The sequence below is a fragment of the Osmerus eperlanus genome, chromosome 3 (assembly GCF_963692335.1).
Source record: "Osmerus eperlanus chromosome 3, fOsmEpe2.1, whole genome shotgun sequence".
NCBI classification, from domain to species: Eukaryota; Metazoa; Chordata; class Actinopteri; order Osmeriformes; family Osmeridae; genus Osmerus; species Osmerus eperlanus.
The window spans coordinates 8,300,570-8,317,548 of record NC_085020.1 but is presented as its reverse complement, the minus strand read 5'-3'; the positions used below and the strand labels follow the sequence as shown (position 1 = coordinate 8,317,548).

Below are 16,979 nucleotides of genomic sequence, written 5' to 3'. Positions count from 1 at the left end.
TCACCCTTGGTGCCCTTCATGCTGTATAACATGTAAATATCTTCAAACATATAATGTGTATTCTGAAATCAGAGGTGGAAAAAAAAGAAAAATGCGTATTATTTATGAAGACAAAAACTATTTTGTTAAATAGACTGGAAAAGAAGTGTTATTCCGCAAGTGTGAGTTGATTTATTTCCTTCATTCCACCCCTCTTGCACAGAAGAACAGTTCTTTTACCCGTTGCCTCCCGGGTAGCTACACACTCACCAAGTGAACACACTGATAGTAGATACTACAAACCTTCAGCACTGACAAATCCTGAATTACCTATGAACATGTTGAGTTGTACACCAGGCTACAGTAGACAGGTGCACCAGGGGCCACCATGTTGGCTGTATGCACTAGAAGCTGTCAGAATCCTGCTCGCTCCAGTCAAGCCTCAGCTTACAGAGGCTCGTAGTACAAACCCATATGCCCTGGCATGGGCATAGACCTTGTACAGAGAAAGACCGTTCAGAGACATCCAGGAAATAACACACTCCCAGTCTACCGTATTACGTTTCCTTCAGCCCAGCATGAGTTACAAGGTGCCTGGTAGTGCCTGTGCCTAGTGGACTGGAGTGAATAAGGGATCTCTACACACAGGTTCATTCCACATTCCAATTCATTACCAGTCAGACTGAGGCAGAGCTTCTGTCCGCACCACTAATTGCCTCCCTCCTTGGATGGGAAAGGGGGGAAGCAATTTAATGCAGCATGCAGCAATCAATAGCAATTAGCATCCCTGACTAATCCCATTGAAAACGGCGTCTTGGGAGACGGCCAGGAGAAGACCTCAGGGAAGGCAGGGCCAGAAATCTGCAGCGTTCACCACTGGGGAGGGCACTTTTCTCCCCATATCTCCTTGCTGAGAGAGAAAGGGAAAAGAACACTTTTCCAAAGTGGGTGCCAAGTTGGTGACTGGACAATTAATTGCACTGCTTTCATGTTCAGCTACTCCTATTTGCCCTGAATCGATCTTTTGAGGCCGAGGCCTTGTTTGTTTTAAAAGCTAGGAGTTATGAACTAAATAACCCAGTCATTCCCAATTACAGTATTAAGTATTTCTGGTGTTGGAGTTAGAGATGGAAATGCTATATTTGCCATCCATTAAAAAGCACTGCTTGACAAAAACATTCATTGCAACATAATTGGAACAAAACATGACTATTTATTTTTAAGGGCATTCCATTGTACTGTTTTTGTGCAGCTTCATTGAAACTCTTCCTTTCATTATGTGGCCAACATTGTCACACAGAATTAAGGAAGTCACAAATCTGAAAAACATTCCAAATGAAGATCAACATGCCTTAATGCCTTAAGCACTAGTCTACTGTAAAGAATGAAAGCACACCGAGTTAGATGGTTCCCATTCATTAAACCACAGAAAATGACTGTGAATGTTTCAACCGAGCTGTCATTATTGTGCAGCCAGGACAGAAGCTTCCATAAACACATGTCCCAGTCATTTGAAGAGCTAGGCACAAAGTATATGGTGGAAGTCTGGAAGCTCCAAGCCCCAGGTAGCAGGTCCACGCCTCAAGAGACAGGGAGCAGCTGGAAAGCTGAGACGCAGCTGATGATCCAGGAAGAGGGAGCGGACCACACCTTACCCAGGCGCACTCTGGGCGGCTTGTAGGACCCCTGGGGGTCGTAGATGATGTACTGGGTGCAGAGGGCCTGGTCCGACCCTGGCAGGGCATGGTAGGCTGCAGCGTTCAGGGTCTGCGTGACGTCACTGTGGGGCTTGGGATGCCTGCTCAGCACCTGGCCCCCTCCCTCTCTGACCAGCTGCAGCAGCACCTGCCTGGGGGGGTTCTTAAAGGAGCCCAGGAAGAAGAAGAAACAGCCGTCGAACAGCGGGGGCAGCTGGATGGGTGCGTTTTGAGTGGGAGCGTGCGTGTGTGTGAGAGAGAGACAGGGGGAGAGAGAGGGGAGAGATTAGTTAAAATGGCATAACAAGCATAACAAGCAATAGTGCTGTTCCATTTTTTTCCGTTTTGTATAAAACGATCTGATGTGACAAACTCTTGCACATTAGGAAAAGCGAACGTTAAGGTATCTCATCTCAAGTTGAAAAAGATGTTAATCATTCAAAAGTGCCCGCAGCCAAAAACAGGTTCGACTAAGATTCAGTCTAAATGCTAAATCCCCAAATCACCACAGTCCTTAAGTCCTTACATAAGCATCAAGAAGAGCACGGTAATGACTTTGTTTCAATGCCAACTTTTACTGGGAACATTGCAGTTCTGCCCCCAAACCACTTGGCTGGCCCAGGGCTGCTTAGAAGTCCTGAATCCAGGAACCAAACGCCTGCTATGAAGTGCATCAACAAACTCAATTGTTCCTCTCGAGCTCTTCAGTTTTCAGTTCGATTGCTTCCATTCCACTGAACTATGGGAACGTCTGTTTGTGTTCTTGTGTCCAAAAAAAAAAAGAGACTCAAATCTGCACTGGGCGGGTGTGTCTCACCAGGCTCCGCTTGTTCATGCGGCTGCGCTGGGGTCCTTCTGCCTCGTGTTCGGTCTCCTCAGCCCAGCTGGCTGCCTGCAGGCTCTTCTCCACCCCTAGGAGGGAAAAGGCAACAGGAATGTTCCAGTAGGACATGGAATGTTAAAAACCCAGCTACAGTTTACATAAGTGAACCGGTTGTGTCGAACATTTCCAAAGCGTGCAACCACACACTGTGTGTTCAGTTACCTTGTTTTTTTTTATCCTATCTTTCATATTATATAGTTAACAGGGGTGTTGCTCTGAACTTCCCATTTCTGGATGTTATGAATTGGAAAATCGCCCTCAAGAATCGGCAGGGTAACCCACTTAATAGCCTTGCCATGTGTCAGATTATAATCAGCCAAGTGTGTTTGAGTGCTTTTCTCATGCAGTTGTGCCTGTCTAGTATGGTGACACAACTAATTACAACATGTGTACACTCAGCAGATGTACAGAAGTCCTCAAACAAGGAGTGAATGGTACACACACACACACACACACACACAGACGCAGTCAGGGGGCGTAATTACATTTTGTGGTTCCTCATAATTAGAGCTTTCATTTGGAGAGCCCCCGTCGTGGGGGCCCAGGCAGGGGGAACAGATACCGGGGGTTAATCCGGCTCTCGCTCCGGACGATACGGCCTGCTCGTTAAGCCCCGCGTCGCAATGAAACCCCATTAGCATATCAGCTAATTAGATTCTTGAAGGTGGGAGGAGGACAGGAGGGAAGGGGGGGTAGTGGTTCTCTTCTGCATTCCCACAGTGAGCGCTGTGGCCTGCCCGGAATGGAACCAGACAGCGCCACCGAGGCCTCTGAAGCGGAGAGAGGGTGGGCGGCACGGAGCGAGAGGGAGGAAGGGAGAAAGCGTGAACGAGGGCAGGGTGGGCGTGCGGGCAGAAAGGACACGGAGCTAGGGAGCCCCGCTCTCTGAGGGCAGACAAGCTGTGTCAAGTGTTCATCCGCCGTGAAGAGAAGAGAAAAATCTAACCGCTCTCGAAAGGGGGGTAAAAAACGAGACGCACGCACACTTAAAAGTCAAGGAGACGGACAGGGCAACACCAAGCTGCCAGACGACTTCAAGGAAAGATAAGTGACTGTCGAACAGCTGACCGCCTGTGAATATTTAGAGGTTTGCTTTGCTGGGAAACGGATGCAAAGATTGCAAGGAAATCGTCAGAGAATGGTGAATTGTCATTGTAGGAAAAAAACCCAAAAGATTTAAAAGAAGACTGATTCATTCATTTTCTGAGTACTTCTATGGTCCATAGAAATGCCCTAACGTCCTTATTTCCATGGGCGGCCCTCTTGCATTTCAAACAGTCAAGTATTTTTGACACATGCACACACTGGCCTCGTGTTAGCAACTGCTTGTTGCTCAAATGATGTAGCTTGGCTCTGTCTAAACAGAGCAGGAAGGCTAAACACACTGGAACACAAGGCTGTAGCTCCATCATAGTACCCATACTTCATCATACAGCTTTATGGATGACTCTACGGCACACTTTGGGAGTGTGGGAGAAATCAAGGATTTCCTATGTCCTCATGTTAATCACAATCAGTAGATCAGCTACTGCCCGATTATTTGTTTATGTATTCCATCTTTCTATTTGTTCCTATATACCGTATGTGCATTTGAGAATGTATGCGTTTTCCTGCTGTAACCTAAGCTGTGTAAATGTGGGATGAATGAAAGATATCGTATGTGCGTATGTTAACTAACACAAGCGCGTCGAAAATCCATGGCGCGTAAGAAATCCTTGATTTACAGAAGCCAGGGCATCCGAACGACAGTCAGACGGACCAGCTGCGTTGTCTGGGTGATTGGTGGTGGGGGGCTACTCACAGCTGAACCCGAGGACCCAGCAGCCACTGAGGACGCCCAGCAGGGTGGTCAGGGTGGTGGGCATCGGCCCGTCTGGCACGACCACGTGGGTCACTGGAGAGGGAGGAGAGAAAGAGAAGGAAGACTGTGTGAACGCGTGGTCACGGAGGTCACCATTCCCACGAGTTCCAAGACACGCTGTGAAGGGTGCTCTTTGTTCGTCGTCAACAGCGTCACACGGATGAAAGAGCTCTGAATGTGGATCGTTTTCACACATATATATAATACGCCTTACATTATATTCATACTGGTGTTGGTTCTTTTTGTGTTTTTTTTTTGTGTGCGATTGTGTGTGAAGGTAGGAGGGATTTATTAGAAACATATACAGTTAGGTCCATAAATATTTGGACATTGACACAATTTTCATCATTTTGGCTCTGTATACCACCACAATGGATTTGAAATGAAACAATCAAGATGTGCTTTAAGTGCAGACTTTCAGCTTTAATTTCAGGGTATTTACATCCAAATCAGGTGAACGGTGTAGGAATTACAACACATTTTATATGTGGCCCCCCCCTTTTTAAGGGACAAAAAATAATTGGACAAACTAACATAATCATAAATCTAATTGTCACTTTTAATACTTGGTTTCAAATCCTTTGCAGTCAATGACAGCCTGAAGTCTGGAACCCATAGACATCACCAGACGCTGGGTTTCGTCCCTGGTGATGCTCTGCCAGGCCTCTACTGCAACTGTCTTCAGTTCCTGCTTGTTCTTGGGGCATTTTCCCTTCAGTTTTGTCTTTAGCAAGTGAAATGCATGCTCAATTGGATTTAGGTCAGGTGATTGACTTGGCCATTGCAGAACATTCCACTTCTTTTCCTTAAAAAACTCTTTGGTTGCTTTCGCAGTATGCTTCGGGTCATTGTCCATCTGCACTGTGAAGCGCCGTCCTATGAGTTCTGAAGCATTTGGCTGAATCTGAGCAGATAATATTGCCCGAAACACTTCAGAATTCATCCTACTGCTTTTGTCAGCAGTCACATCATCGATAAATACAAGGGAACCAGTTCCATTGGCAGCCATACATGCCCACACCATAACACTACCTCCACCATGCTTCACTGATGAGGTGGTATGCTTTGGATCATGAGCAGTTCCTTCCCTTCTCCATACTCTTCTCTTCCCATCATTCAGGTACAAGTTGATCTTGGTCTCATCTGTCCATAGGATGTTGTTCCAGAACTGTACAGGGTCTTTTAGATGTTTTTTGGCAAACTCTAATCTGGTCTTCCTGTTTTTGAGACTCACCAATGGTTTACATCTTGTGGTGAACCCTCTGTATTTACTCTGGTGAAGTCTTTTAATTTTTGACTTTGACACAGATACGCCTACCTCCTGGAGAGTGTTCTTGATCTGGCCAACTGTTGTGAAGGGGTTTTTCTTCACCAGGGAAAGAATTCTTCTGTCATCCACCACAGTTGTTTTCCGTGGTCTTCCGGGTCTTTTGGTGTTGCTGAGCTCACCAGTGCGTTCTTTCTTTTTAAGAATGTACCAAACAGTTGATTTGGCCACACCTAATGTTTTTGCTATCTCTCTGATAGGTTTGTTTTGATTTTTCAGCCTAACGATGGCTTGCTTCACTGATGGTGACAGCTCTTTGGACTTCATATTGAGAGTTGACAGCAACAGATTCCAAACACAAATACCATACTTGAAATGAACTCTAGACCTTTTATCTGCTCCTTGTCAATGAAATAACGAACTCCCATGAGGGAATAACATACACCTGGCCATGGAACAGCTGAGCAGCCAATTGTCCAATTACTTTTGGTCCCTTAAAAAGGGGGGGGCCACATATAAAATGTATTGTAATTCCTACACCGTTCACCTGATTTGGATGTAAATACCCTGAAATTAAAGCTGAAAGTCTGCACTTAAAGCCCATCTTGATTGTTTCATTTCAAATCCATTGTGGTGGTATACAGAGCCAAAATGATGAAAATTGTGTCAATGTCCAAATATTTATGGACCTAACTGTACATGTTTGTTCAAGCCTTTGTTCTGAGTGATAGTTACACTTGTTGGAAACCGCTCCTCTCGCAATGGCTTACACAATGTGACAGAATTGTAATCAAAAATTAAATGCAGGCTTATTGCCTCTTCAGTCAAAAGAGCTCTCGGGCTGACAGCTGCAGAATGACCTTAATTATATCTGCAGGCTCAACTCAGATGTTTGCATGCTACACACAGTAGCTCCGGTTTAAATATGAACAATTCCCACACAGCATTTCACCATAAGCCCTCCAGTTACACTTTGAGAGCAGCGGCAAACCACCCTTTTCCGTTTCGTTTGAACACTGTTTATTCCTCACTTTGACAACAGTCCCAAATGGCCTATGAGCCATCCCTTCAATGATTTCCCCTTTTGCTGTTCCCTACTGCCATTACGAGACGGCAGCGAAACAACTCGGGCGTCTCCTGTTATTGCTGTCATTTGCAAAGCTCCACGAGTAGCGGGGGTGGGGGGGGATCATCGCCTCCATCTGTGAGGAGTGACCCGGGAACATGCGACGGAGACGCTACTAAGAAAAAGAAACCCCAGCGAGCTTCACGTGGACTGGTACCGTACCTGAGCTTGAGAATGATTCGGCCTCGGTCCCTCCCAGGGTCTGGCTCAGTTTGGTCAGCCGAATGTGCTGCGACTTGGACAGCTTGCTGGCCAGAACCACAACACGCTCATCCCTGCTCGCGCCATCAGACACCTAATACATCAGATAAAAGTCAATAATACAGATATATATTATCCTAAGAGACAGTATGCCAGACTGGAGGTAAACATAAGTTCTACGGTAACATCTATTGTAGTACGAGCCAGTATATAGAAACAGATTAAGCCCAGTCTTACAAACCTTCATCAAGCACAGTAAGATACAAACTGCTATCCACTGACTCGATTTAGGCCGAATTATATGACCAGGAAGAATGATCTGCCATACTTAGGACAGTGCATTTGAAGAGAAGCTAGTCTGTGTCCTGCAATTGATGGTCCTACGGTACCTTGTAGAGACTGGGCAGAGGACTGAGTGGGGCGGATGCCGGGTGGGGTCCTTTCGAGGCTGCTTCGAACACTGCCTGCATCTCTGGGCTCACGGCGCAGTCCACGGGTCGCAGCCCAAACATATTCCTGCCAGGAGCAAAGACACAGCCCCTCGCTCAGATGGGAATCACACGGACCAGGAGAATCCTGACCGGACTGCAGATGGCCCGTTAGGCGTGCGTGGGAGACAGAACCTGGGTATGCCGGTTTCGCTTCTGCTAACATGATCACGTCTCGGGTGAAGAGTATGAACGCCTACACAGGGAATCATTCGAAACGGCGACAGTCTAATTCACTGCACATAGGCTTCACATGATCTAGTCGATAAGGCGGCTGTTAGACACGTAGGGTACTGCACGCAGGAGGCTGCACAGAGCGGGAACATTAGACAGAACCCTCTTGTATGACGAGCAGAAGAGAGGAAGAGAGGGATGAGACGAGAAGGAGGGGAGATAGAGGGGAAAACCACAGCGTGTTGGGTCTGAAAGATTAGGCGTCAGCAAAGATAACACCTGGGGTACAATTAATAGGTCCACTGGTCCATAAAATATTTCATTTGGATTCAACCCCCCCCCCTCCCCCCTCCTCATCCCACACGCAAACACGCCATGAAAAGAAATGCATCTCTCTGGTTTATGCAGCAGAACACCAACAGAATATCTAAATAAAAGTAAAGTGTGAAACATTTTTTAATTGTGCAGGGGAGGTGGAGTTTGTGGAAACACTTATGATCGTGTGTGTGTTTGAGATAGGGCACTTTCTACTACAGCGGGGACTGAATATAATACCCCTCATGTATCTGTCCATAGCAATACTTGTAAACAAAGAAAGGGGACAGCTTTCATTTCTCAGATGGAAAAGGTGTCTGAGGATCCAAGGCTAGAGAAAATAAACAGTAAGGAAACCAGCGGCCCCTCAAAGACCTCATGCTGGACATGACAATGAAATCAACATTCCCCATGGAGATCAGCACTGTGTGCCAATCAATCCATTAGAGATGGCCCTGGCAGATCCATAGCTCTCTGCCCAACTCCAACGCAGCCTTCAAGGAGATGATTTGTGACTAAGAGAGCTAGGATGTGTGTGTGTGTGTGTGTATGTGTGTAAAGGAGACTTGGGGAGAAATGAATTGATTGCGTGTGATGGGGAAGGATTGCATTTGTCTTGCGGCGTCATGACAGATTGGTTCAGTCCCTGTCTGTTTTGCCTTGCAGATGAGTAGCAGGGCCAACCTGAAGAAATCTGCCACGCTGGCGTCAGTCGCCAAGGCCGGGGGTGCCGCCCACCCACTAAAGGCCATCACCATGATGAGCTGAACGGAAGGGGGGGGGGGGGGGGGGGGAATAAAATCACAAAGTGGAATGGGAAGAGGGGAAAAAAAGATTGAGAGTGGAAAGGCGGCGGCGACTGTTCCTTTCGTTCGCCCCAAAACCTCTTTCCGTCCATCATCTGTAATTAGAGGAGGTGTCCTGTACCTACTCGCCGACATCCCAGAGTGCGTCAGTTCATGCCTTGCAGGTATTGCACGATGAGGTCACGTGGCTGGTTCGTCCTCCGCCCAATCAGTGTCACCATCTGAACTTAAGGGACTATCCATCAACAGCACATTTAAAAACCTCACGACCACTCAGGGTGATTACTCACGGCCAGAGATGGCTACAACATGGAAGCGGCTCCACGTTTCACTCCGTACAGCCGTTTCACTCAAACCCCATCTCTGCCGTTTATAGTCAATACATAGGACGACAGTTTGTACTGCGTCACTGTTGGACTGCAGTTCTTATCGCTAGGCAACCCGTTGATTCGATGACATAGAATGCCTTATTGGGTGTGCTTTGCCTTCGGCAAGGGCACAACCTTTGTTCTCTCACATATTATTATTATTCTTTTTGCCCCCCTAAAACTCAGTCAATATGTGGCCTACATAGACAATCTAGGTGTCAAACGTTTCGTCCTGGTACCGATTGAGTTGCTTGTATTGGGATTTACGTTCCGTTGCACGGTTTAAGTAGAAATTACGTTTTTGTGTCGAAAAGTGAAGCTAACGGTGGCTAACTTGCTAACCACAGTCAATGACGCTACTTACGTCACTAACGTCACGAAAACTCGCGTGACTACCTCTAGCAGAATATTAGTTTAGCAGCTCGTTAACTTCTGGGAGATAGCTAGGCTAACTATAGCTTTACTGCAAGGCAGCTGCAGAAACGCCACAAGCAAAGAGGCCAGGTGATAACTATTTACTAATTTTACTTTGTGATATGACACACAATTGTGATGTGTAATGTACAATATAAGCTGATATTATTAAGGAAGTACATCTACTTTCGGAAACAGTAGTCTACTATTTCACTGAAGTATTAGCATCATGACATTAGCCTGTGTTGCCCGGGCAACACATACTACAGTGGTCTATGATGTAGCGTTATCTGTTTTCAATCGTTAAAATAAACATTCCTCACATATACATTTTCGTTGTAGGATTTATTCTGACATTAGTAAACGATTTGTTGGTGAAATTACCATTACCTGTGGTTTCAAACCAGTGTTGCTCACTGCAACGCTGTAGCCTACGCGAGACACTACAAAAACATCTACACAGCTGTAGGAAGTCAAACGGCGACAGAACATGTTCGGCACTCCCCTTACTTAAATCAAAAGTCTATCTAACTACTAACCTGAACTTCATTGCCACAGCCTAAACGTTGTCAATCTGTTCATGAAAATAATTAATTTCAGCCTAAACCGTACAACGGAACGTTAAATCCAATTCAACCAACGCAATCGCTACCAAGACGAACGAACACAGGAGTAGTCTAGTACTGTACCGTAGTACCGGGGCAGCTTCTCCACACAGGGCTATATCGCACTTGGCGTTGTTACTGACAATGATCACTACCACTGAGCTTTTTATGAAAGCGATTTTCCACTAAATAAATGTCAAGCTTATTTACGTTTTTGGGGGCATATTTTCAGTTAGCAGATGGTACTGTTTGAATCGCGATTCCATCTTCTACTGCCGGTAACGTCGTAGAATAATCTTCAAAGGGGGTTCTTTCACTCGTATTTTCAGTTGTAAATGAGTTGTTCAGTTGTAAATGAGCAGCAAAAAAAAAAGCTTTTAAATCTATGTAATCTTTATAAATAATAAGTATGCATTTTTATATAAAATATACAGAAATATCAGTTGTAAAAATGTCATTCAAAAACGGACCCCTGTGCAACCGACGCAAGCAAGCACACCCTACAATTTCCCCAGAAATTGTACCCTCTCTAGTTAGTTTTGTTTCAACGATGAGGCTGCCTCTTGCAGGGGAAATGAGAAGACATCTATTTCATTCTACACTTCACTCGTATTTTCAGTTGTAAATGAGCAGCAAAAAAAAAATGCTTTTAAATCTATGTAATCTTTATAAATAATAAGTATGCATTTTTATATAAAATATACAGAAATATCAGTTCTAAAAATGTCATTCAAAAACGGACCCCTGTGCAACCGACGCAAGCAAGCACACCCTACAATTTCCCCAGAAATTGTACCCTCTCTAGTTTATGGCTTGATGTTCATGAGCGAGCGACAGTAAAAATGCATTTCTTTTCTCAAACAGATTTAACACTTTGTGCAGTAACAATCCCTCTGGGTTACTCAGTTATTTATCTATCTGCAAAGCTGACGGATAGACACAGAAGAAGAAAGCCGAGTGTGTGTGTGTGTGTGTGTGAGGTACTGACAGCACACTCTGAGAGGCTCCGTGCTCCAGCAGCAGCCGGGCGATGCTCGCGTGGCCGTTCCTGGCCGCGTCGTGCAGGGGCGAGTCGTTCTCGTAGCCCGGGGTGTTGAGCAGAGCGCCCTCCCTCAGCAGAACCTCCACCACGCGCTGGTGGCCCAGGTTACACGCCTCGTGCTGCAACACAGGGCCAGACGGCTGCTCAGTCGGCGTCAGTTCGAACTACATCCAGCTATCAAACATGTACCTACATTAAAACATTGAATCCGTAAAAAAAAAAATGTCAAAACATTTCAAACGATCTGTTACGTTAATGCACTTAACGTTATCTTTTGAGGACATTTTATAAGGTGGCACAACGGTGCACCTGCCCCTTCTGATGTTATGCGAAGACTACGTTAAATGTCGCCCATTTCATTTCAAGGAAAGCACATTCGTGCAATAAGGCTATGGGGAGCATGAGAAGTCGTATCGGTTTTTAACATGAGCGTTGAACGTCATACTGGGTGGCCTGAGATGAAAAACTGACAGGGCTGGAGGTTCAACAACCAAGTCAGACCTTCTGCCAGTTAACCATGTTCATTTACGCTTCAACGGGGCATACTGCTCGGCACCAAATCAGTATGCACATATCATTTACACACGGTCAATCAAATAGAGTGTTCTACAAAAAAACGATATTACCACAGAGAGAAGGAGTCAAGAGCCATTGTCGATATTTCTCTGGACAATCCATTATACAGAGTTGGAGTGTTATTAACATTTCTCAGACCGACACATTTGTGGTAGGAGAACAGCCATGATGTGTGTGTGTGTGAGGGTTAGAGGTCAGGGGACAATTCCTTAAACTGTATCAGCATATCTGACACCGCAGCATGAGTCTGGCTGTCTCCCTTCATTGTGTGTAAAGGCCAGACACAAGCGGAGTGCTTCTCTACGGACTGAATGAGAGCTGACTCATGTAGTGGAAATTTGGAATACAGTTATAATGTGTGTTTTATATATGAGGAATGTGTTTTAACCCTTGTGTTATCTTCGGGTCATTCTGACCCATCAGTCATTGTGACCCACCGTCGTATTGCGACAAATTTACCTCATACAAAAACAAAGTGAAGCATTTTCTTTTAACTGTCGGGCTGTCTCAGACCCCCCACATTGGAATGGTTAAAAGAAAATTATTTTTATTTGTTTTTGTATTGGGTAAAATTGGGTAAACACAACGATGGTTCGTTATGAACCTTTGGGTCATGTGACCCGAAGGCAGCACGAGGGTTAAGGGAAGTCTAAAGTTGGTTGAGAAGCTTGATACAATGAATGTTGAATCAACTCCATTTGGTAGAGATGCCATTTGCAGTTTATGACACCTGGGGAGGATGAATTGTATTGTTATTGTGATCTGAGGGAGCAGTTTAAGATAGATGAACTGATCAAGCTGCTCTGACCCTTCCTGTTGCATGGGTGGTGTTAATTAAATACTTGTTTGAAGATGTCCACACAAAGGACAGTTGACCATTTGACTGGTGAACTCCTGTGGCTTTAGTATCTACTGGTTCGGGGAGAGATGCCACATCAAAGAACTGTGGGACACTTGGTATGGAGTCAAACTGTCACTGAGCAGTGCTGACCAATCACAGAGACCGCCATATTGATGGATTGACCATCAGAAGAACCATTTGTTCTAAGTTTATATATATTATATATATATATATTAGGGTTGTTCTTCATCACTCTTGCGAACGATCTGTGGCTAGCACCTCCTTCGTTATGACTGATCACAAAGTACTTTGTTAATTCTTAATTTGTACAAGCAAAATAAATTAATTGAAACCACCATCTCTTGACTATTCAAATCTACACAGTGCCACTAGAATTTTTCCCCAACACTCACCAGTGGTGTCCAGCCTGCGTTGTCCTTCAAGTTAGGGTCGGCTCCCTGCTCCAACAGCTCCTTCACAGCCTCCACCTCCCCCTGTGAATGGGAGACCACAGGTCTGGGGTCAGTACTGGGGACATGTGAACAGGCCCCTCCACGCCTGGGAACGGATCCCAGACCAGCCTGGAACTACTGTTATCAATCACTCCCAGCACAGGGACATTGATTACCTTGTATGGGCTCCAAGCAGGGATTACAACCGTGTTTACAGGGATTATAGAAAGCCGGGTATTCTCACAGGGTTGAGAAGGCTGTCTGATCATCTAAAGAATGAGATGGGCCATCGGAGAGGAAACACGGCTAGGGGGGATTTATACTAGCCAGCTCAAGCTAGATGTACAAGGCGTTTAGTGGAACCCCAACCAGATTGTAACATAAAAATGGCTTTATACATCCTCTCTCCTGTCCCCTTGATCATGATACTGATTAGCCATCCAATTAAAGACAGCATTACTCCTACGCAAAATAGGTCGCCACCTATGCATAAGTCAATGATATTTTGATAGACACAGCTACCAACTCCCCTCTATTATTGTATTCTTAATCTCCCATTAGGCTAAACTCCCAGACCTTTATAGCTGCCAGATGCAGAGGCGTCTCTCCCTTGAAGTTCCTCTTCATAAAAGCAGGGCTGCTCTGGGAAGACTTTCCCCCAGACCCACCAGGGGTACCTGGGGAGCGCTTCCCCACGGAGGCCGGGGAACCTGGGCTCCCTCTCAGCTCTCCTCTGGCATTTCTAGTCATCCTTCCCTGGTTGGGGCTGGCTGGGGAGCATGGAGAGGGCTGGACTGGTGTCCTCTGTCCTTCTGGGCGTCGACCCTGGCTGGTAGAAGTCCTGGGGCGCTTTGGGGTGCTCTGTGAAGCTCTGCCTCTTTCTGCCACTCTGGCTCTCTTGGGGGTGATCTTAGGAGAGCGGGGAAGGTCCTTTTCCACACCTCTCTGGCTTGATTTGGGACTTTTGGACAGGTTAACCAGTGAAAATGGGCTGGTAAGTGGACTCTGACTGGACTGGTCTTGGTCATCAGATGTGTGGACACCGTTTTCTGTCTGAGCCCCCTTTAGGATGCTTCTATTGGGGCTGAGGACTATGGATTCTCCTTGAGGCGGTTCCGGCTGCATCTCACCTGATAAGATAGCAGGGCTTAGGAAGGAGACCCTCTTGTTGGACATGTGGTCTCCCTCTCCTGAACTGATCTTCTCCCCTTGGGTCTCTCCCCCAATCCCAATTCCCCACTGCTCGTTAATGGCCTCCAGCCTGTTCCTTTTGAAAGCCTGCTTGGTCTGCTTGCGAGTGGTTGGCTTGTTCCCACCTGCTGCAGGTTTTCTGACTGCATTTTGCGGTTTCCTTTTTTTGCTAACAACCCCTTTGCCTCTTTTGGGAGAGGAGGGGTCGGAGTCTTGTGAGGAGGAATTGAAGTTGTAGATGGACAGGTCTTTAGACTTGGTTGAGGTCATCTCGGATGATGTCGAGGTAGGTTTCTCGGGCGTGCCGCCTGATGCACAGAGATCAGCATCCGTGCGGTTCTCCAAGCGGCAACGCACCTTACGGCTGCGAGGACTGAACCATATCTTGTAGTTTTTCTTTTGCTTCAAGACAGAGTTCGAAGGCTGCGTTTCAAGCTCAACAGGGGAGGGATCTACAATGAGAACACTCAAAAGTGAGTTACCCAAACATGACAGCATATCACTGAAGCAAGCATTAAGACCAGGTATTATAAATGTATTTTATTTATACTTATATAATCAGATTATGTGACAGACAAGGCCAGCAATTGTCTCCAGAACGTCACCCACTGCTGATCTACTGCCTAGTCTGTAATTGTCAGACCCATTCAAGCTTTATATAACTGTCAGCCTGTAGGCATTGCATAAAGCCGCTACATCGCACTCTCTGTCAAAGGCTCAAACTTAGAGTTGAACACCACCATCGCTAACTAATTGCATTGCATAATTACTGTCATTACCACCCGGCTGAAAGGGTGATAAGGAAAAAAAAAGATTCTGAGGTGACATGTTAATAATATCAATCAGAGCTTAACCTGGGGGGACAAACCAAGCAGAGTATGAATCAATGGGTGGAGAGCTGGTTTAGCAAGGTATATAACCACTTCTTTAATATTTAACAGGGAATTCTTTATGGCCTGGTTTCAGCAAGATTGATTGGCATGTAAGCTACCTGAGTTCTCTGTGGGGTTGAGCAGGGAGTCCAAACTGCAGAAGAGGTCTGTGATGTTGCTAAGCTGCCTGTTGATCTGGATATCCTTCACCCAGGCAGGGCTGTGACAAACCACACAGCCAGCTCCAGCTTGAGGACCAGCACAAGACCTAAAACAGGATGCTACCTTAGATGACATGACTAGCTGTCAATTTAAGGTAAAACACGACTAGATAAAAACACCACCTGCACTGAGTGATTCTTATTGACTTGTGTGCACATCGTGATGGCGTCACTGACATGAGGCAAATACAGTCAATCATTAGCTTACATTAACATTTATTCGTTTAGCAGAACAGTATCACATACTACAGTGACACACAAAAGTGCATATAGCAAGTGCAGCAGTGTAACAGCATTACAGTGGATAATATTAAATCATACCAAATAACAGTATGTGTACAATACAACATCCGATTTCAAACGCATCGTATCTGAGCTTGCTGGCTAAGTAATGTCTGTAAGAGCTCCTTACCTGCATAGCATGTGTTCGCAAATTCCGAGGCACACTGGTTCGTTCATGAGTTTCAAACTGTAAAGCACAATTTAAATGTTAGTTAGCTGCATATGTTAAGTCAGCTGGCATAGACAAACAATACAGGACAGAAGCTCCTTACCATCTTGAACAGAGCAAAAGTTTACGAAAATCTGCAATAGCCTCCCTCGTTCTTGTCCAACCTTTTACTTCGGTGAAAGCATTTTGATCCATGGCAATTTTATCTGCAGTCAGAAGTATAGTAACTTTCAACAACCAATTGATTTATCCTGATGAAAACCTGCTTAAACACGAAAACTATCCTACTTCCTACATCAGTTTCTCCCGCCATGCTTTCGTGTAGAAAGGGGCGTGGTAAAGCTTGAGGAGGCGGAACGGTCACGTAAACTACACCAAATTATAAATTTCACAACAAAAGTACATTTTTGTATTAAGATGGCTGGGATCAGGCTGGGACTTCATCAGTAGAGCTGCCAGCACTAGAAGAGGAGGAAACAGAAATATGGACCCGGTAAGATACCCAACATCTACCTAAGCTATTTTCCCACACGTGACTTTTTTACGTTTGAAGTAAGAGTTCTGTTCATATCATATCCATGATGAGCGTTTGTGGGACCCTGAGGCAGTAATAATAATTATAATATAATATTAATATATATAAAAATAATAATAATAATATACATACATAAATAAATATCAGTTCCTTTTTTTTTTCATTCAAAGCAATCAGAAATCTGGGGTGGCCAGACATGTAAATGAGGTGGCCTAGACCCGCAGGCCCCCTTGAGGTTATAGACTGGGGCTGTATGCTGCTTTAAAAACAAAATCACCCTGTGGCATTCACTATTCCAGTCATGCTAGGTGGTAGATTTGCCAGACTTACATGTGAACTTCAAAGTTAACTGCCCAGTTGCCATTTTGGTATGTTAGTACTGTTAAGGATCAATGCATTCTTCTAGTTGAATTGCTCCATCATTGATGGATCTGTATTTTCCTCCAGAGACTGTGATGGATTTGTCTGTACATGTATGTTTCTTATGAAAAGTGTCTGGTAAGGAATCTTTGTAACTGAAGCAGTACCGCCAACACCCTGGAGCTTGAACTTCTCTTGTGCATGAGCCAAGTAGTTAGGTGAGTAGGAGGAGGAATGTAGTTGCCATGGAGTTT

The 16,979-nt window shown here is 45.3% G+C and overlaps 2 protein-coding genes across 3 annotated transcripts in view; one reads left to right on the top strand and one right to left on the bottom strand.

Annotated features, from left to right (window-relative positions):
* LOC134017416 (eIF5-mimic protein 2-A-like) overlaps positions 1-16,979 on the top strand; it is a 206,182-nt gene that overhangs the window by 61,293 nt on the left and 127,910 nt on the right. The window lies entirely within an intron of this gene.
* On the bottom strand, positions 1,173-16,200 carry bard1 (BRCA1 associated RING domain 1). 2 transcript variants are annotated; one of them, XM_062456982.1, is made up of 12 exons: positions 15,934-16,200; positions 15,792-15,848; positions 15,278-15,426; positions 13,672-14,738; positions 13,272-13,364; positions 13,057-13,137; positions 11,173-11,345; positions 7,404-7,530; positions 6,976-7,108; positions 4,361-4,453; positions 2,494-2,588; positions 1,173-1,890 (listed from the first exon to the last, which is right to left on the bottom strand). In XM_062456982.1, exons 1-12 carry the CDS (start codon positions 16,023-16,025, stop codon positions 1,561-1,563), a joined length of 2,490 nt encoding a protein of 829 aa, XP_062312966.1. In that variant the 5' UTR covers positions 16,026-16,200; the 3' UTR covers positions 1,173-1,560. The 2 variants fall into 2 exon arrangements, with proteins under 2 accessions (XP_062312966.1, XP_062312967.1); XM_062456983.1 differs by lacking the exon at positions 13,272-13,364.